Source organism: Cnephaeus nilssonii (genome assembly GCF_951640355.1).
Source record: "Cnephaeus nilssonii genome assembly, chromosome: 11".
In the NCBI taxonomy this organism is placed as follows: Eukaryota; Metazoa; Chordata; class Mammalia; order Chiroptera; family Vespertilionidae; genus Cnephaeus; species Cnephaeus nilssonii.
The window spans coordinates 15,837,277-15,853,348 of record NC_137082.1 but is presented as its reverse complement, the minus strand read 5'-3'; the positions used below and the strand labels follow the sequence as shown (position 1 = coordinate 15,853,348).

General features: G+C 45.5%; 1 protein-coding gene across 4 annotated transcripts in view; it reads right to left on the bottom strand.

Moving 5' to 3' along the window:
* The window catches only part of RALGAPA2 (Ral GTPase activating protein catalytic subunit alpha 2), a 294,639-nt gene extending 281,537 nt beyond the window's left edge, over nucleotides 1-13,102 (bottom strand). Inside the window, exon 1 of one of the 4 annotated variants that reach the window (XM_079784888.1) lies at nucleotides 12,679-13,102. In XM_079784888.1, the coding sequence (XP_079641014.1) occupies nucleotides 12,679-12,784 (106 nt within the window). In that variant the 5' untranslated portion in view covers nucleotides 12,785-13,102. The remainder of the gene's footprint in view (nucleotides 1-12,678) is intronic. The other 3 variants (XM_079784887.1, XM_079784885.1, XM_079784886.1) reach the window with 3 other exon arrangements.
* Between the last annotated feature and the right edge of the window lie 2,970 nt (nucleotides 13,103-16,072).

The window sequence follows — 16,072 nt, the reverse complement described above, 5'->3', positions numbered from 1 at the left end:
CTTTGTCCAGCCATTCAACAGCCTGCACTGAGTAGGAACAATAAATGCGTGATATCTTCTGAATGAAAAAAATGTGATGAAATTTACAATCACGATACAATTCATTTACAAGTGGCACTGATTATCAACTGCATACACAAATCTCCTTCAGTGCACTCTCCGATAGCAACACTAGTTCATAAAAATCACATCTTCAAGTAACACTGAACCAAAGATCAAGACTCCTCGAGGCCTTTCCATTAAGAAAGGCAATAAAGCCCAGCCGGTATGGCTCAATTGATTGAGCATTGTCCCATGCACCAAAAGGTCACCAGTTCTGATCTCCCAGTCAGGGCACATGCTAGGGTTGCGGGCTTGATCCCCAGTAGGGAGTGTGCAGGAGGCAGCCAATGGATGTTTCTATCTCTATCCCTTTCCATTCCTCTCTCTCTCTAAAATCAATCAAAACATTTTTTTAACAAAAACTATCTTTTTTTAAAATATATTTTTAATTATTTCAGAGAGGAAAGGAGAAGGAGAGATAGAAACATCAATGATGAGAGAGAATCATCGATTAGCTGCCTCCTGCACACCCCACATTGGGATCGAGGTGCAACCTGGGCATGTGCCCTGACCGGAATCGAACCGTGACCTCCTGGTCTGTAGGTCAACACTCAACCACTGAGCCACGCCAGCCGAGCATAAAAAGAAACTATCAAAAGCACAGATAAGGTCCTAATGTAACCGGGTACCTGAAATGGGGCCACTCTTCAGTGGTTGCTGCCTTTTGCAATCATTTATATGGATATATCAATATTGTATGACCCATCAGCATTTTCCTGTGCTCATTCTTTTTCAGCCACTGACAAAGCCCTATTTTACGTCAACATCAGAGGCACTTTCTAATATATCTGTTCTTTGCCTCTGATTAGAATTTGGAGTAACACAGCTCAACCCTATATGGCTACACGCTGGGGCCACGGCACTCTAGCTTTGCTGACCCATTGACCAGTGTTTGCCGCCTGTCTTCTCATCACTATTCACTGCTGCAATAAGGAAGGACACGGGTATGTGTGCCCCACCCTCTAAACCTGTGCCTGCCACGCCTTCCACAGACTCCTCTTCTCCAGCACCACTCCTTTCTCTTCCCTCTCCTTCCTCTCTTGTCTTCAGTCACTGTTCAGTTTTTGGGCAAAGGATCTGACTTTCTATAAAGTAAGCCAAAAAAAAAAAAAAAAAAAGCTTTCTTTACAAAGATCCGACCTAAAGGTCAGTTGAGGTCACTCCCCTGCTCTTAGTCCTGGACCAGGGCACCCCATCTCACAAGCCTCACCTGGTATACCCTGACCTCTCCTTTCTCATCCCTGCTCCTTTCCCTAACCCCAACTCCTTCAAGTCTATTGACTTCCATGAGATTCCCGAACCTATTATGACTCAGAACCTTTGCACCTAATGTTCTCTCTGTTAGGAACACTATTCCCAGAAATAATCACAAAGCTGATCCCACTTAACACAGATGCTGACTGTAAACCCCTCTTCAGAGAGGCCTTCCCTGACCCCTTCTATCTAGATCAGCACACTCACACCCTTAATCAAGCTTCACTTTTCTATAAACATTTCCTGAAATTATATATTTTCTTTTTTATTTATTTTCCATCTTTCCTAATAGAATAAAAATCTCATAAATCTGGGCTTCATTTGGCACATAGCAAGCAGTAACTATTTGTGTAATGACTTAAACACAATGTTATATGGACTAACCTAGACAGACTCAAAGAGTGGCCAATCCATTTATTAAAAGGGTAACCCTTACTTCCCCCAAATTACATAAATCCTCACATATAACTCCCATAGTCTTAAGTAGAACTTACAGAATGTCATTTAAGATTTTCTCAATGATCTAGGATTACTGACCCAAAAGTCAATGAACTTCACCTTGTGGTATACATGGGCATAGGAGAGATATAAGCAGTGCTGCTTTGTGTGGGAATGTGCCAGAATGCCTTTCCAGAACTACTGTCTCAAAATTATATAAGCCGGACTGAATCTCATAAGGTACAGGGCAAGTGATCCAGACTGGCCAATCAAAGTATCCCATACCCTTCACCCAAAGATTGGTACAGGAATAGGTACATGACCCACATAATGTTCTCAAGGACTAGAATGATGGGAGGGGATAATGATATTACCATCCACTTGGGAGGATAAAATGAGTTAATACATGTAAAAGTATTTCTAGCAGTGCTTGCACTTGGAAAGTGCTGATTAAATGCTACTTATTATTCTTACAAATAAGGAAATATGTTACCAAGAGGAATCAAGGTGAACAAGAAGCTATTCATGTTCTCAATGTACTTATCTAGTGGGGTAGATAAGGCAGAACACAAATAAGAATACAAGGCCAAAGGCTATCAATGCCAAATGAGAGGTTCAGAATGCTATGAGAATTCTGAGGAGAGATCATTTCAGGGCCGAGGGACAAAGAAAGCTTAAGTGAAAGATGTAATGTGCTTGGGTTGTCTCCTGGAAGAATTCTAGATGGCAGGATGGGCAATACCTTCTGGGGAAAGGGAGGGTGTATTAGCTTGAGTTCTCTGAGAAGTGGACACCAAGATAGGATTAGACATGCAAGAGATTTATTGGAGGAACTGTCTGTGAAGGGTAAAAGGGAAGACCTGAGAAGCAGTGAGAGGCTTCCGACCACAATGCATTTCTGACCCCTATGAAAGAGGAGGAAGGAAGGAGGGAGGAGGAAGTCTCAGACTTCAACACATTTCTGAGAAGGTCTTGGTCAGGCCTATGGGGAGTTCTCACATCAGAGCCCCCCTTCAGAGGCAACTGGGTCTCGCAGAAATGGGCCACATCAGTACTGCTTGCTCAGTCACTGACCGGGAGTAGCCCAAGAGAAGCTCAAGTTTGGCTAAAATGTGGTGGTGAATCCAAGGGGAGTAGCTGGAGCCATCATGCTCCCCGAAGCAGGAGAGCTGGGTGGCGCATTCTCATGGCTCCCAGAGCTGGACATAAGCAATGTCACCAGTACACCTTATGTGTCCTTGAAAGCATGGTTGAGGCTCAATGAATACGTGCCATCACTTTAAAATAAAACACAAGGCAAAAATAAACACAAGTCCTTATCTTTTTCAAAAGGGATTTTTAAAAACTAAACCACAATTGTAATATGGAAATTAAAGTATATATCTAATGTAAAATATTATAACTAACAGTATTAGATGTCTTCCAGATGTGGTTTCAGTTTCTAAAGCAAGATATAAAATGATTATGAAACATCGCTTTTCCAAAAATAAAACTTAAAACCCTGAAATGAGGATTAGATCTCAGAAACAAAGCTCTCCTAAGAATCCAGAAGGCAAATCTTTAGGAACTGGCAGCAATTTTGATCAAATGAGAAACCGTTCTACAAAGTATAAAGTGCTACATTAATATCAGAAACCAATACAGTCAATAAAGTTATCTCTTATGTGGGTTAAGTTGCATTTAAGGCAAAAATGGAGAAAATCAAAATTACCCTTAAATACTAGAGCCATACCCAGCAAGGGAGATGCACCCACAGAAAGCGGCAGGAAGGAAAGAGGACCACTGAGGACACAGCAAATTCTTTTGTCCCACTTCATACTACTATCGGGCATCATCTGCACTACTTAAACTGTCTTCATTATCTATCTATATAAAATCCTAATGTGCATTAAGAGATCAACCGAAGGACTTGTATGCATGCATATAAGCATAACCAATGGATGCAAAACTCTGGGGGGTGGGGGCATATATGGGAGTGGGGTGTGGGGAGGGCAATGGTAAGATATGTACACATATAATTTCTTAATAAAAAATTGAAAAAAAAATAAAAAATAAAAAAAAATAAAATAAAATCCTAATGTGCAAATAGACCGTATGGCAGAACAACCAAACAATCAGTCACTATGACGTGTGCGAACCACCAGGGGGTGCACGCGGGATACGGTGGGCATTGGCAGCAGGCAGCAGAGTGCAGAACATGGTGGGCGTCGGCCGCAGTGGGATGGTGGAGCAGGTGAACAGGGTCGCCAGACCAAGGCGGGGCGCCGGTCGCTGTCATCGGGGCGAGCCTCTGGTGGTTACTAAAAATTCTTTGCTCCCACGCACTGCAGTCCCGCCCGGCACTCACACCCGCTGTCGGCACCCAGCACTGGCCCTGACCACTCGGTGCCATCAGCGAGTGCAAGGGGCAGCTGCCGGCCCCGATTACCCCTCAAGGCTTCTCCACCTCCCCCTGCTCCTGAGGGGCGATCAGGACCGGCAGCCGCTGCTCACACCCACTGCCAGCAATGCCCCTGCTTGCACCCACTGCCAGCGCCGGAGCCACTGCTTACACCCACTGCTGGCGCCAGCCCCACTCACACCTGCTGCTGGCTCCACGGCTCACACCTGCTGCCGGCCCTGATCGCCCCTGAGGGCTTCTCCACCTCCCCCTGCTCCTGAGGGGCAATCAGGGCAGCAGCCGCCGCTCGCACCCGCTGACGGTGCCAGCCCCAATAGCTCCTCACTGTCAGCGGATATGAGCAGGGACCAAAGCCGTCATCACATGGGAGCGGTGGACAGCGGGAGTGGGGCTGCCGGCAGACAGGGGACCAGGGATCACGGTGGGAGGGGCCAGGCAGGAGCGCAGAGGATGGGCCGAGACCCACCCCTGTGCCCACTGCAGCCTCGTGGCCCACAATTCCTTTCAAGGTGCACGAATTTGTGCACTGAGCCCCTAGTTTATATATACCCTATATGATAAAGAGGTAATATGCAACTTGACCATCACTCCAACACACAAGATGGCCGCCCCCATGTGGACACAAGATGGCCGCCACAAGCCCTAGCTGATTTGGCTCAGTGAATAGAGATTGGACTGCGGACTGGAAGGTCCCAGGTTCGATTCTGGTCAAGGGCACATGCTCGGGTTGCGGGCCTGATCCCCAGTAGGGGACATGCAGGAGGCAGCCTATCAATGATTCTCTCTCATCATTGATGTTTCTATCTCTCTCTCCCTCTTCCTTCCTCTCTGAAAAAAAAAAAAAAGAAGATGGCCGCCACAAGATGGCTGGCAGGGGAGGGCAGTTGTGGGCGATCAGGCCTGCAGGGGAGGGCAGTTGGGGGCGATCAGACCTGCCGGGGAGGGCAGTTAGGGGTGACAGGCCAGTAGAGGAGGGCAGCTGGGTGGGGACCAGGCCTGCAAGGGAGGGCAGTTGGGGGAGATCAGGCCTGCAGAGGAGGGCAGTTGGGGGTGACCAGGCCTGCAGGGGAGGGCAGTTGGCGGTGACCAGGCATGTAGGGGAGGGCAGTTGGGGGCAACCAGGCCTGCAGGGGAGGGCAGTTGGGGGCAACCAGGCCTGCAGGGGAAGACAGATAGGGGTGACCAGGCCGGCAGGGGAGGGCACTTAGGGGCAACCAGGCTGGCAAGGGAGGGAAGTTAGGTGTGTCAGGGCCAGCAGGGGAGGGAAGTTGGGAGCGACCAGGTCTGCAGGGGAGGGCACTTAGAGGCAACCAGGCTGGCAGGGGAGGGCAGTTAGGAGTGACCAGTCCAGCAGGGGAGGGCAGTTGGGGGTGACCAGGCCGGCAGGGGAGGGAAGTTAGGGGCAATCAGGCTGGCAGGGGAGCAGTTAGGCATCGATCAGGCTGGCAGGGGAGTGGTTAGGGGGTGATCAGGCTGGCAGGCAGAAGCGGTTAGGGGCAATTAGGCAGGCAGGCGAGCAGTTAGGAGCCAGCAGTCCTGGATTGTGAGAGGGCAGGTGGACATCCCTCAAGGGGTCTCAGATTGAAGAGGATGCAGACTGGGCTGAGGGACACACACACACACTCCCAACCCCCCCGTGCACGAATTTCGTGCACCGGGCCTCTAGTATACACATACATATACATATATTCATATTCCCTCTTCTGGCCAAGCATTTAATACATAAATTAAATGTACTTATTAGATCACATCCCAAAAGAACAAGAAAAGACCTTACAGATTACAATTTTCCTTTATTTTAAGGAGATATATGACACAGAAGAGGGACCAAGACGTACTCAGTTCCTATCACTACACAGTGATAAAACTAGCTCAGCAGTTCACTTTACCTCTGACCTTCACAGAGAAAACAGAACCTGTCACATGAGAGCTCCCTCCACATCCCAGTCAATCAGCACCCCATTCTTGCTTCCTCCATGTGGCCTTAGTCAAGCCTGATCTCCTGCCCCATGCTCTTGATTCTACTGCAGAGCAATCTTCCTCCATTTTTATCCCCTTTATTACTACTCTTTATTCATTTGCTCTTTTATTAGTTCCTCTTCCAAAATATAAGTAACTCAAATTCCCCCAGTCTTAAAAAACATAAAAATCATATCCACATCTACACACACACACACACACACACACACACACACACACACACACCATCCATCTTTGACCTGGAATTTCCCATCCTCTTCCTGGAATATTAATCTGTACTCTTTCTGTTGCAAGACCCAGAAATACAAGCCAAGCCAACTAAGGCAAAAACAGGGTGTTACTGGCTCCTGCAACTGAAAAGCTCAGGGGTGGAGATGGCACACACACCCCTTTCTCCCTCAGCTCACCCAGGGTCCACTGGGCCCTTACTCTCCATCTCTGCTCTGCCTCCCTCTGAGTGTGAATTCAATTTGAGACAGGTGCTCTCCACATAGAAAGATGAACACTTGCAGCCCAGGCTACATCCTCACAGTTTGCAATCCAGAAGAACGGGAGCCTTGTTCTCTCAGCATCTACTGTTTCAAATCTCAGGGAGACTGGGGACTCTTGGACCACTCACTAATGGACGACATGGGTTTTGGCTCTGTCCTCTGCTTAAAAACTCTTCACTAGATTCCCAATATCTATCCATACCACAGGATAACAGCCACTGGACATTTAAGTCCATGGGGACCACATTATTCCCTTTGCACAAACTTCTCTCACCCCCAACTTGTCCATCTGGGAAACTCCCATATTCATTATTCCAAACCCACCTCAGATCCGCCTCCCTCAGGACAGTCACCATGACAAGAGGCCTTTCTGCCCTGCCTCCTCTGCACCTGGCAGCCGCCTCTACAGTTCCAGCCCGCCTCCCTGAGGCGCTAACACCAAGTGTAGTTGTTTACATGTCTGTCTCCTTACCAAACAATAAATCCTGGCCAGGCCCATTTAGGAAAGCAATGTGAATCGAGTCATAAACATGCTAAAATCCAGAAATTTTATTTCAGTAGAATCTATTCTAAGAAAATAATGCTAAATATAGGAAAAGCTGCTTCTGAAGATGTTTACAGCAGTATTATTTATAATGGAGAAAGAGAGATGGAGAGGGGTGAGGCAGGAGGGAAAAAACAATTTCACCATCCAAGAAATTATATTAGGGGAACAATATTAAGCTAAATTATGGTATATAGTCTCAACAAATGTTTGTACTTACTAAAAAAAAAATGAGAGGAACAAAACATAGGGAAATGCTAATATTAAAGTAAGTTTAAAAGGCAACATTAAAATTTTAAGTGAACTTAAAGCAACAGATGCACACACACACACAAAAAAAAAATCTATACCAAAATGTTCTATTTTGCTCTATTGTTAGGGGCAAAAATAGAATATTGGGGACTAGCTATGGTTATGGGAAATAGTAATCATGCTCTGTTAACCACGACTTCCTTGTGTTGGTTAAAGAAAGGACATTCTGACCTGGCTGGGAGTTGTGTACCCCCAGGACCTGGGAGTCAACCTTTGAATGCAGTCCATTCTCATTCAAAGATTAACAACCTTGTTGACCAAACAATGGAGTCCCACCCCAGCCTGCATAGCCTACTTTCCCATACCTGTAATCCCTACTTCCCATGTAATCTTTATCTTACCCTATATAAGCAGCTGGCTTATGGGGGGCTGCAGAGCCGATTTTTGTGGATGACCTGCTGCTCTCCCACACTGCAGACAGTATTGAATAAATGCTCATATATTATTCAACCCGGTCTCTATTTAATTGGCTCAAATAGTGACAGGCAGCACGGACCCATTGATTGTCTGGTTACACTATCAGTATATAGAGCACTTGCGAGAGACTATTCTCTCCTCTCCGGATCCAAATATTTGGACCAAATCCTGGTGTCACTTGATTTCACTTGACTGTGGCCTCTGATCCCAATTCTCTTTTCCTTCTGATTAACCATTCCTCGCCTAGCTTCTGCAAACTTCACTTTCATTATTTCACTTAGAGAATCACTCCTGCTGCCTGGTCCTTTAATTCCCCACCCCTCCTCTCCATTCATGGAGCTTCTTATCTCAGGCCCTCATCATTTGTCTGCTCAGTCACTGCCTGTGTTCAGTGCCACCCCTCCCATCAGCCCCAATCCATTTTTCCTGGCCCTGTTGGCAGAGAAGCAGTTCTCAAAACTTATCATCTGACCTGCTAAGAATTCTCCAAGGAGGCCCTCTCACCTGCAGGATAAGATCTGAGCTTCTAAATCAGGCAAACAAAACCCTTTCTGATCTGGTCCCCAACCTGCCTCAGCTTCTCCCAGTCAGACCACCTATTCCTCTCCGCCTCTTCTCCCCCACAACCCGTCCTCTCCCCCAGCCATCTAACTCACTGTCCTGACCCTTCCCCTGGCCTACACAGCACTCTAGTCATTTATCTGACACCGTAGATGCCTTCAGGGCCAGGGTTCCAGCACCCATCCTCTATGCCCAGCATTCCCCGCATCACTCCCTCACCGAACACGAGGAAGAGGCAGGCTGGTGTTCCTCACCTTCCCACATCACTGCCATATGTATTCCATCTTCCCGTAGTTGAAACTGCCCTCCCCCTCTACTTTCCCAAATTCTAGCCCTGCTCTGTCCAGTATGTAGCCACTTGCTAAATATGGCCACTGAGCACTTGAAATGCGGCCAGTCTAAACTGAGATGTGCTGTAAGTGTAGAGTAGACACTAGATTTCAAAGACTTGGTATGAAAAAAAAGTAAAAAAAATAATAATACTTTATTTTACCTGTTGATAATATATATCTTAGACATGTGGGGTTAAATAAAATATATTATTAAGGTTAATTTCACTTGTTTTCTTTTACCTTTTCTTTTTTTGTTAATCGTCACCTGAGGATATTTTTCCCATTAATTTTTAGAGAGAGTGGACAGGAGGGGGAAGAGGGAGAGATACATAGATAGATAGGTAGAGAAAGAAAGAGAAAGACATCAATGTGAAAGAGACACATTGATTGGTTGCCTCCTGCACACACCCCAACCAGGGGCGGGGATTAAACCTGCCACCCAGGTATGTGACCTTGACCTGGAATCGAACCTGCCTGAAATCCTCTGGTGTGCAGGCTGAGGCTCTAACCACTGAGTATACTGGCCAGGGCTCCTTTTACTTTTTAAAATGTGGCTACTAGAAAAATTAAAATTACACATGTGGTTCACATTCTATTCCTATTGGACAGAGCTAGTTTAACCATTCTTCAGGGAGTAGCATGAGTAAAACTTCAAGATGCCCCTATTTTTGTGCCACCCTTAGTTATCTTTTTAGTCTCCTTGAAATCCTATAATGAAGTCTACCATATAAGCCACATAAGCAAATGTAATCTAATTACATTGTGCACTATTGTTTATTAATACCCTATTCTTGCTATAATAATGCCATTTCTATACCCTCTTTTGGGACTCAGCAGGCAGTCAACTTTTAATTAGACATGAGACCTTTGCTGGAGCACGACAGCAATATGCTTTTTTGTTTTTGTTTTGTATTGTTTGCTCATTTACTTTCCCAGTAATGATTTAGACAGTGTAGGGAGAACTGGAAGTCAGGGGACCTAACAGCTCTTTCTTCTTCCTCTAATTAATAAAACACATACAGACCATTTAGTACATGGCTTGGCCCCTTATAAGGCCTGCCTATGTCTCCGTTTCCCCCACTGTAAAACAAATCAGGCCAATTTACAATAAGCAGCCAGATCAAAGTAGCTAAGCAAGTTCTAATTGGAGTCATTATCATGATACCAAGAAATACTCTACTTTTCACAGCTAATTGTGTTTTGTTAGCCAGTTGTCTTAAAGACAGACTAATTTTTATGGAGAGAACAAGTCCATCACAATTATCAAAATAAGAAGGGGTGGGGCAAACTACCTATCAAATGCTCTCCTAGCCTACTAATGATGGAAAACAAGTTGTGAGAGAGGAAACTGTCAAGTGCCTACTCCAAGCTGAAATAGTTTACACATCACACTAGCAGACATTACCATACCCATTTTACAGAATAGAAACTGATGCTCATAGACAGGCTAAGTAACTAGGCCAAAGTCATGTAGCTGTGCTACAAATCAGGTCAGCAGTATCATCCCTGTATGTAAAAAAAAATGACATCTTTATTATCACTTGAAGGTAAAATGTGTGCAAATCAAGAATATCATATAAGTATACAAATAAAAATACAATAATACTTTCTATTCTCCTTCAAATAGTTTTCCTGATCTTGGCTAATCCCCATTTTTTTCAGAGCAAGAGACCTATTTTTCTAAGTAGACTTTTCCTTAAAGTAGGAAACAAGTAGGGTATGTGATGTAGTAGGAACTAGTGTATTAATACATTGTTTTTCTTTAAGTCTTTAAATCAGTTGTAAGTGAAAGCTTACATTAAACATTATGACTAGAATTCCTCAGATACATTTACAAAAATCTAGTCCCTACAGATAAAGATTACAGTAATCAAGTCAATTGGGCCATTCCAAAAAACAAATGCATCAACAACAACAATAACAAAAATACACCTAAAGAAATATCAAAGAACCTCTCCATGTTACACAATTTAAGTCATAATGAGTTCAATGAAATGATTTTAAAAAGTTCCTCAAAATAAGACACACAACACATACAAAGTGTAACCCCAATTACACAGCTAACTACTTTCTCACAATGCTAACAATGTACTGTGTATCTCTAAGAAACCAAACTGATCTCGGTTTAATTGATTCTGCCTTTACAAAATAGCCAACTTAAATCTCCAGACTTGGACAGAACAAAAGCTCAAATTCTCTACCACAGAAAAAGTCCCAAAGTATCAAATGCTTTAAAATACTGCTCAACTCTCCTTATCAAAAATGTCTCTGCAGTCTGTGTTAATCAGTCACTACTGAAAACCCCACACAATGAAACCTGTGTGCGCCTGGTATTTTACTACAGGAAGTAGAAAGTTCAGTTTACCAAGAACACCACATTTCACTTTCAAAGGTCTCGAAAGCTAATCCCTCTAACAGTAACTAATTTACATGTCATTCCAATCTGAACAAAACAGTGTAATCTCAAAGAATCCACGATTGTGAAGAACTTCATTTGGCAAAACCAGGTGTGTTATTTTTATTCCTTCAGAGGCGCTTCACAGATTATAAATAAAAATAATTTGCAGCTTTTCATCTCATGCGCAAGATCTTTATGTAAAATTCTCACATATAAAATGAATTCTTTTAGTCCATATTTCCTCAAAAGACAGACATATTAAGACTACATGCCTAAAATCAGGTGATTTTTGCTCATTTTAAGAATAAAAATGGCAGGGGAGGTTTGGGGGTGGGGGGGGGGGGTAAGAGATCAAACGAAGGACTTGTATGCATGCATATAAGCATGACCAATGGACGCAAGACACTGGGGGAAGGGGGGGAAGGAGTGTGTGTGGGGGAAGCTCAATGGGGGGGAAAAAGGAGACATATGTACTACTATTTGTAATACTCTAAACAATAAAATAAATTTTAAAAAATGGCATCTAGAAGAAACAAAGTGTCCTTTTCTTTGTCCACATATATACAGACAAGTCTACAGACAGCAAAGGTGTTTTCATCCTAAACAAAAGTTAAGACTAAGGAAGTAAGGAAACAGAAAACAAGACAGCCCAGCACACCAGTTACAGCCACATGCAGCAGGTGACAGGAAGCCTTGCGGACACTTCACACCCACAGGGATGAGCAGCACAGGTCGCCTGCAGGCCCACCTGGGTTCTGCCGAACCTCCACCCAGCAGTCTCATAGAAACAAGAGAGCAAAAAGCCATCCCTGTCATCCTGGCAATAAAGGAGAAGCAGCCTCCTTGAACCCAGGAAAGTCACCCCTCCCTCCAAGCAAACACCAGAAGCCCCCTTCACACCAAGGGCACAAAGAAATTCAAGCAGCCAGATCCAAAATAAAGGTAATTTTTAAAAGGGGGGAGGGGCACGAGAAGAGATGTTACCGTTAAATTAAATGTATCCAGGGATCACTTGGAGTCTCTGTCTATTTGGGGACTCAGACTTAAAAGTAAAAATAAAATTTAAAGGGGGGAAGGGGGAGCGAAAGAGAAGACAGTTCAATTAAGGACCACTTGAGGTCTCAATCTACTTAGGGTCCCGGACTCAAAAATTCTGAAATTGGAAGCGGAGATGACAGTCCAACATGTGTGCGAGGGGCACCGGGGTCCAGTGTGTGCTGGGGAAGGGATGATCACGGCAGTGTCCCGCCTCGAGGTTCCCCGGTGAGAATCTGGGGGAAGTTCACACCGGAGGGCTAGGCTGCCCGCTTTTCCGGGCACAAGCCCAAGACCCAGAGACGGGGTCGGTCGCCCGCCGCCCCCACTCCACGCCCTCCCCGTCTCAGCTCCCACCACCCCGCCCGCGCGCGGGCAGTGCCCCGACCCCAGGGCTGCGGCGCGCGCCTCACCCAGCAGCGCCCGCAGGTGCTTCAGGCGGGTCAGCACGTCCTTCTTGGGGTCCAGCACCTTCTGGGTGGACTTCTTCACATCCCCGTGGCTCCTCCGGGAGAACATCCCGCCGCGGGAAGCCCGGTCCCGCCGCTGGGGCAGGAGGCGCCGGAGCCGCGCGAGTCACAGCACAGGGTCCGGCCCGGCGCGTGTCGCGTGGGCCACTTGGCCGCCCCTCTCCGTGCCGCCGCCGTTGCCGCTTCAGCTGTGACTCCAGGAAGGAGGGGCGGGCCGCCCGGGCACCGAGAGGGGAGGGGCAGGAAGGCGGTGTCAACAAGGGACCGACGGCCCCGCCCCGCGGGAGGCGCCAGCCGCCCCTCGGGCGCAGCGCACGTGCGCGTGGCCGGGACTCCTCGCAGGGCGCCACTTGGAGCGCCCCGAGTCACAAAGAAACTAACCCCATGTTCTCGCTGTACTAAAAGTCCCGGGATGCACCGCGATAGAGCCCTCCAATGAGACTGGCGTGACTTTGGCACGATGGGAGTCAATGGGCCGGCTCTAAGCGCGTTCTCCCTTCCAACCCCGCCGTGGGCCGCAAGTCCACCTGGGAAGTGTAGTTTTATGCAGGAGGCGAGGCTCTGCGAACGCCTTTCCAGTCTGGGCTGTTGGGCAGTAGCCTTCCTCCTTCAACCTCGGGAGGCCCTGCCTTACCTTCACTCTGTGTGCCCACCGCAGTTCCCTCTTGCTGCATCGTGAACCGCAGAAACATCTCAGTAAGAAAAGTTTCAGGACTTTTAAAATGCAAACCATTTTAAGTTCTAGCTTCTGGAATCACACACCAAGGAGCCAGGGACCCATGGAAATCCCTTTGACCATACAAAAATCGGAGCTCCAATGTCTCACTAAAATGCATGCCTTTGGCAGGAGGGAAGGGCATGTCTAGGCTCTGGATGAAGGGATCCTTGGTTTCTGAGACCCAATCTCACTTGGAGTGTGCGAGTCCCTCACTTAGAGGGCTCCACGGGATCTTGCTTCTTGCTTTGTAGAAAGGGCATGTTCTCTGTGTTGTGCAAAGCCCTATTAGCAATTCGGTAGTAGAACCAGAAATAGAACCTGAGAGACCTGACGCTCGGGCCCGTATGCCTTTAAGGTCAGGTACCTGTAACATGGGGTAAGACTGAGAAGGAAGATAGTCTTACACGAGATCCTACTGCATCTGGATCCTTTGATGCTCCAAATTTTGACATTTTTGTAGGTACTTAAACTGGCTGTTTAAAAAGACACAGTTTCCATCAGATTAGGACAACACAACTGTCTTTTTTCATTCAGCTGAACTGTGAATTGGAGGAAAAGCCAGGGATTTACACAGCTCTGTGTCCATTACTGAGCACAGTATTTTGGCCAATAAAAGTTCATGAAATAAAAGGAAATAAAAAGCCAAAATGGTCCTACATATTTTATCTAGACATGCAAAATATAACTCATAATTGTTAGAGCCTCTATTTTTAGAATTGTGAAAATAGAATTGATAGAACTAGAGTATATTCATACTGAAGAAATATTACTCAGCAATGCAAAGGAATGGACAATTAATAAACCCAGTAAAATGGATGAATCTCAGATCCAGAGATGGAAGCCCCATACTCAGGATGATGCCAGAAGGTCCTTACAAGTTTGGGCCTCCATCAAAGCCACAAACCCTCCAAGACTGTTACAAGAGACAAAAACAAAAACAAAATCTTCTCTCAGAAAACAAGGCTTTTTGGATATTTTTGTTAGAGCAACATAGCCTGTACTTGATTACACATAGTAAGTCACAATAGTCATTGCCAGACTCCTTTAAAAATATACCTTTTATTACATTGATTTAACAAAAATAGGATGCACTTGTCTTAGGCAATTCAATTTTTCTGTCACAAAATAACTTGTCACATACAAACATTTATTGAGCACCTACTATGTATTAGGCATAAGTCTAAACCTTGGGGATAAAAAAAAAAAATGCATCCTCCTGACCTCCAAAGATTACAATGTAGTTGAGGGGCAAAATAACTAGATAAATGAATAGGTAAATGGCAGTGTACAGTGAACATGTGACATTGTCAAAACTTGATAGTACCCATATGATTTCACTTATATGTGGAATCTATAGAATAATATGAATGAACAAACAAAATAGAAACAGACTCATAGATACAGAGAACAGACTGATGGTTGCCAGAGGAGAGGAGGATTGGGGGACTGGGTGAAAAAGTGAAGGTTTTGAAAAATACAGATTGGTTGTTACAAAATAGTCAATGGAAATATTGTCAATAATATTGTAATAACTAAGTATGGTGCCCGGTGGGTACTGGAAATATCGGGGGGTGGGGGGGGAAATACTCTATAAAGTATATGATTATCTAACCACTATGCTATACACCTGAAATTAATACAAAATAATACTGAATGTAAACTGTAATTGAAAAGAAAAAAAAAATCTTGGTAGTACCAGAAACAGGCATTCATGCATATAGATTCACCTCTTCCATCCTACCTAGCCACTACTTACTGGTGAAAATGTAGATTCCAGTCTTCTCTAAAAATTTAAGAAACATAAATTATTTTTTAAATTTTATTTTTATTGTTGAGAGTATTACAGATGTCCCCCAATCCCCTTCCTTTGCCCCCTCCACCTGGTTTCCACCCCAACCCAGGCCTTCACCACACTATTGTCTGTGTCTATGGGCTATGCATATCCTATATAATAAAGAGCTAATATGTTAATTAGATCAAACAGCAGAACGACCGTCCAGACGACCTTCCAGATGACCACACATTAACACCCACTGGCACCAGGCCAGCCACAGCTGGTGCAATGTGATTGGTTGGGGGCCTGGTCATCACCCCATGATCGCCCTTCAGAGGGAGGCCCAGGCCAGTGGCCGGCAGGGCAGTCAATCAATCGGGGAGCTCCATGATCACCCCAAAGAGGGAGGCCCAGGCTATCCCGCGGCAGCGCTGTGGCAGGTGGGCGGGGCCTCCCTCTGCAGGGGTGATCCATCACAGAACCCTAGCCGGTGGGCAGGGCCTACCTCTTTGGAGCGATAGATCACGGGCCTCCTGGACTATGAGAGGACACAGGCCAGGCTGAGGGACCCTCCCTGTCCCCAGTGCACGAATTTCATGCACCGGGCCTCTAGTATGCATATAAGTTCTTTGCTTAACCTCTTCCTGCCCACCCTTCCCTCTGAGATCTGTCAGTCTGTTCCATGCTTCATGTCTCTGGACCTATTTTGTTTGTCAGTTTATTTTGTTTATTAGATCCACATATAAGTGAGATCTTGTGATATTTGTCTTTCTCCGACTGGCTTATTTTGCTTAGCATAATTAATATTTGACAAGACTATACCATGGAGTAAAGATAGTCTCTTC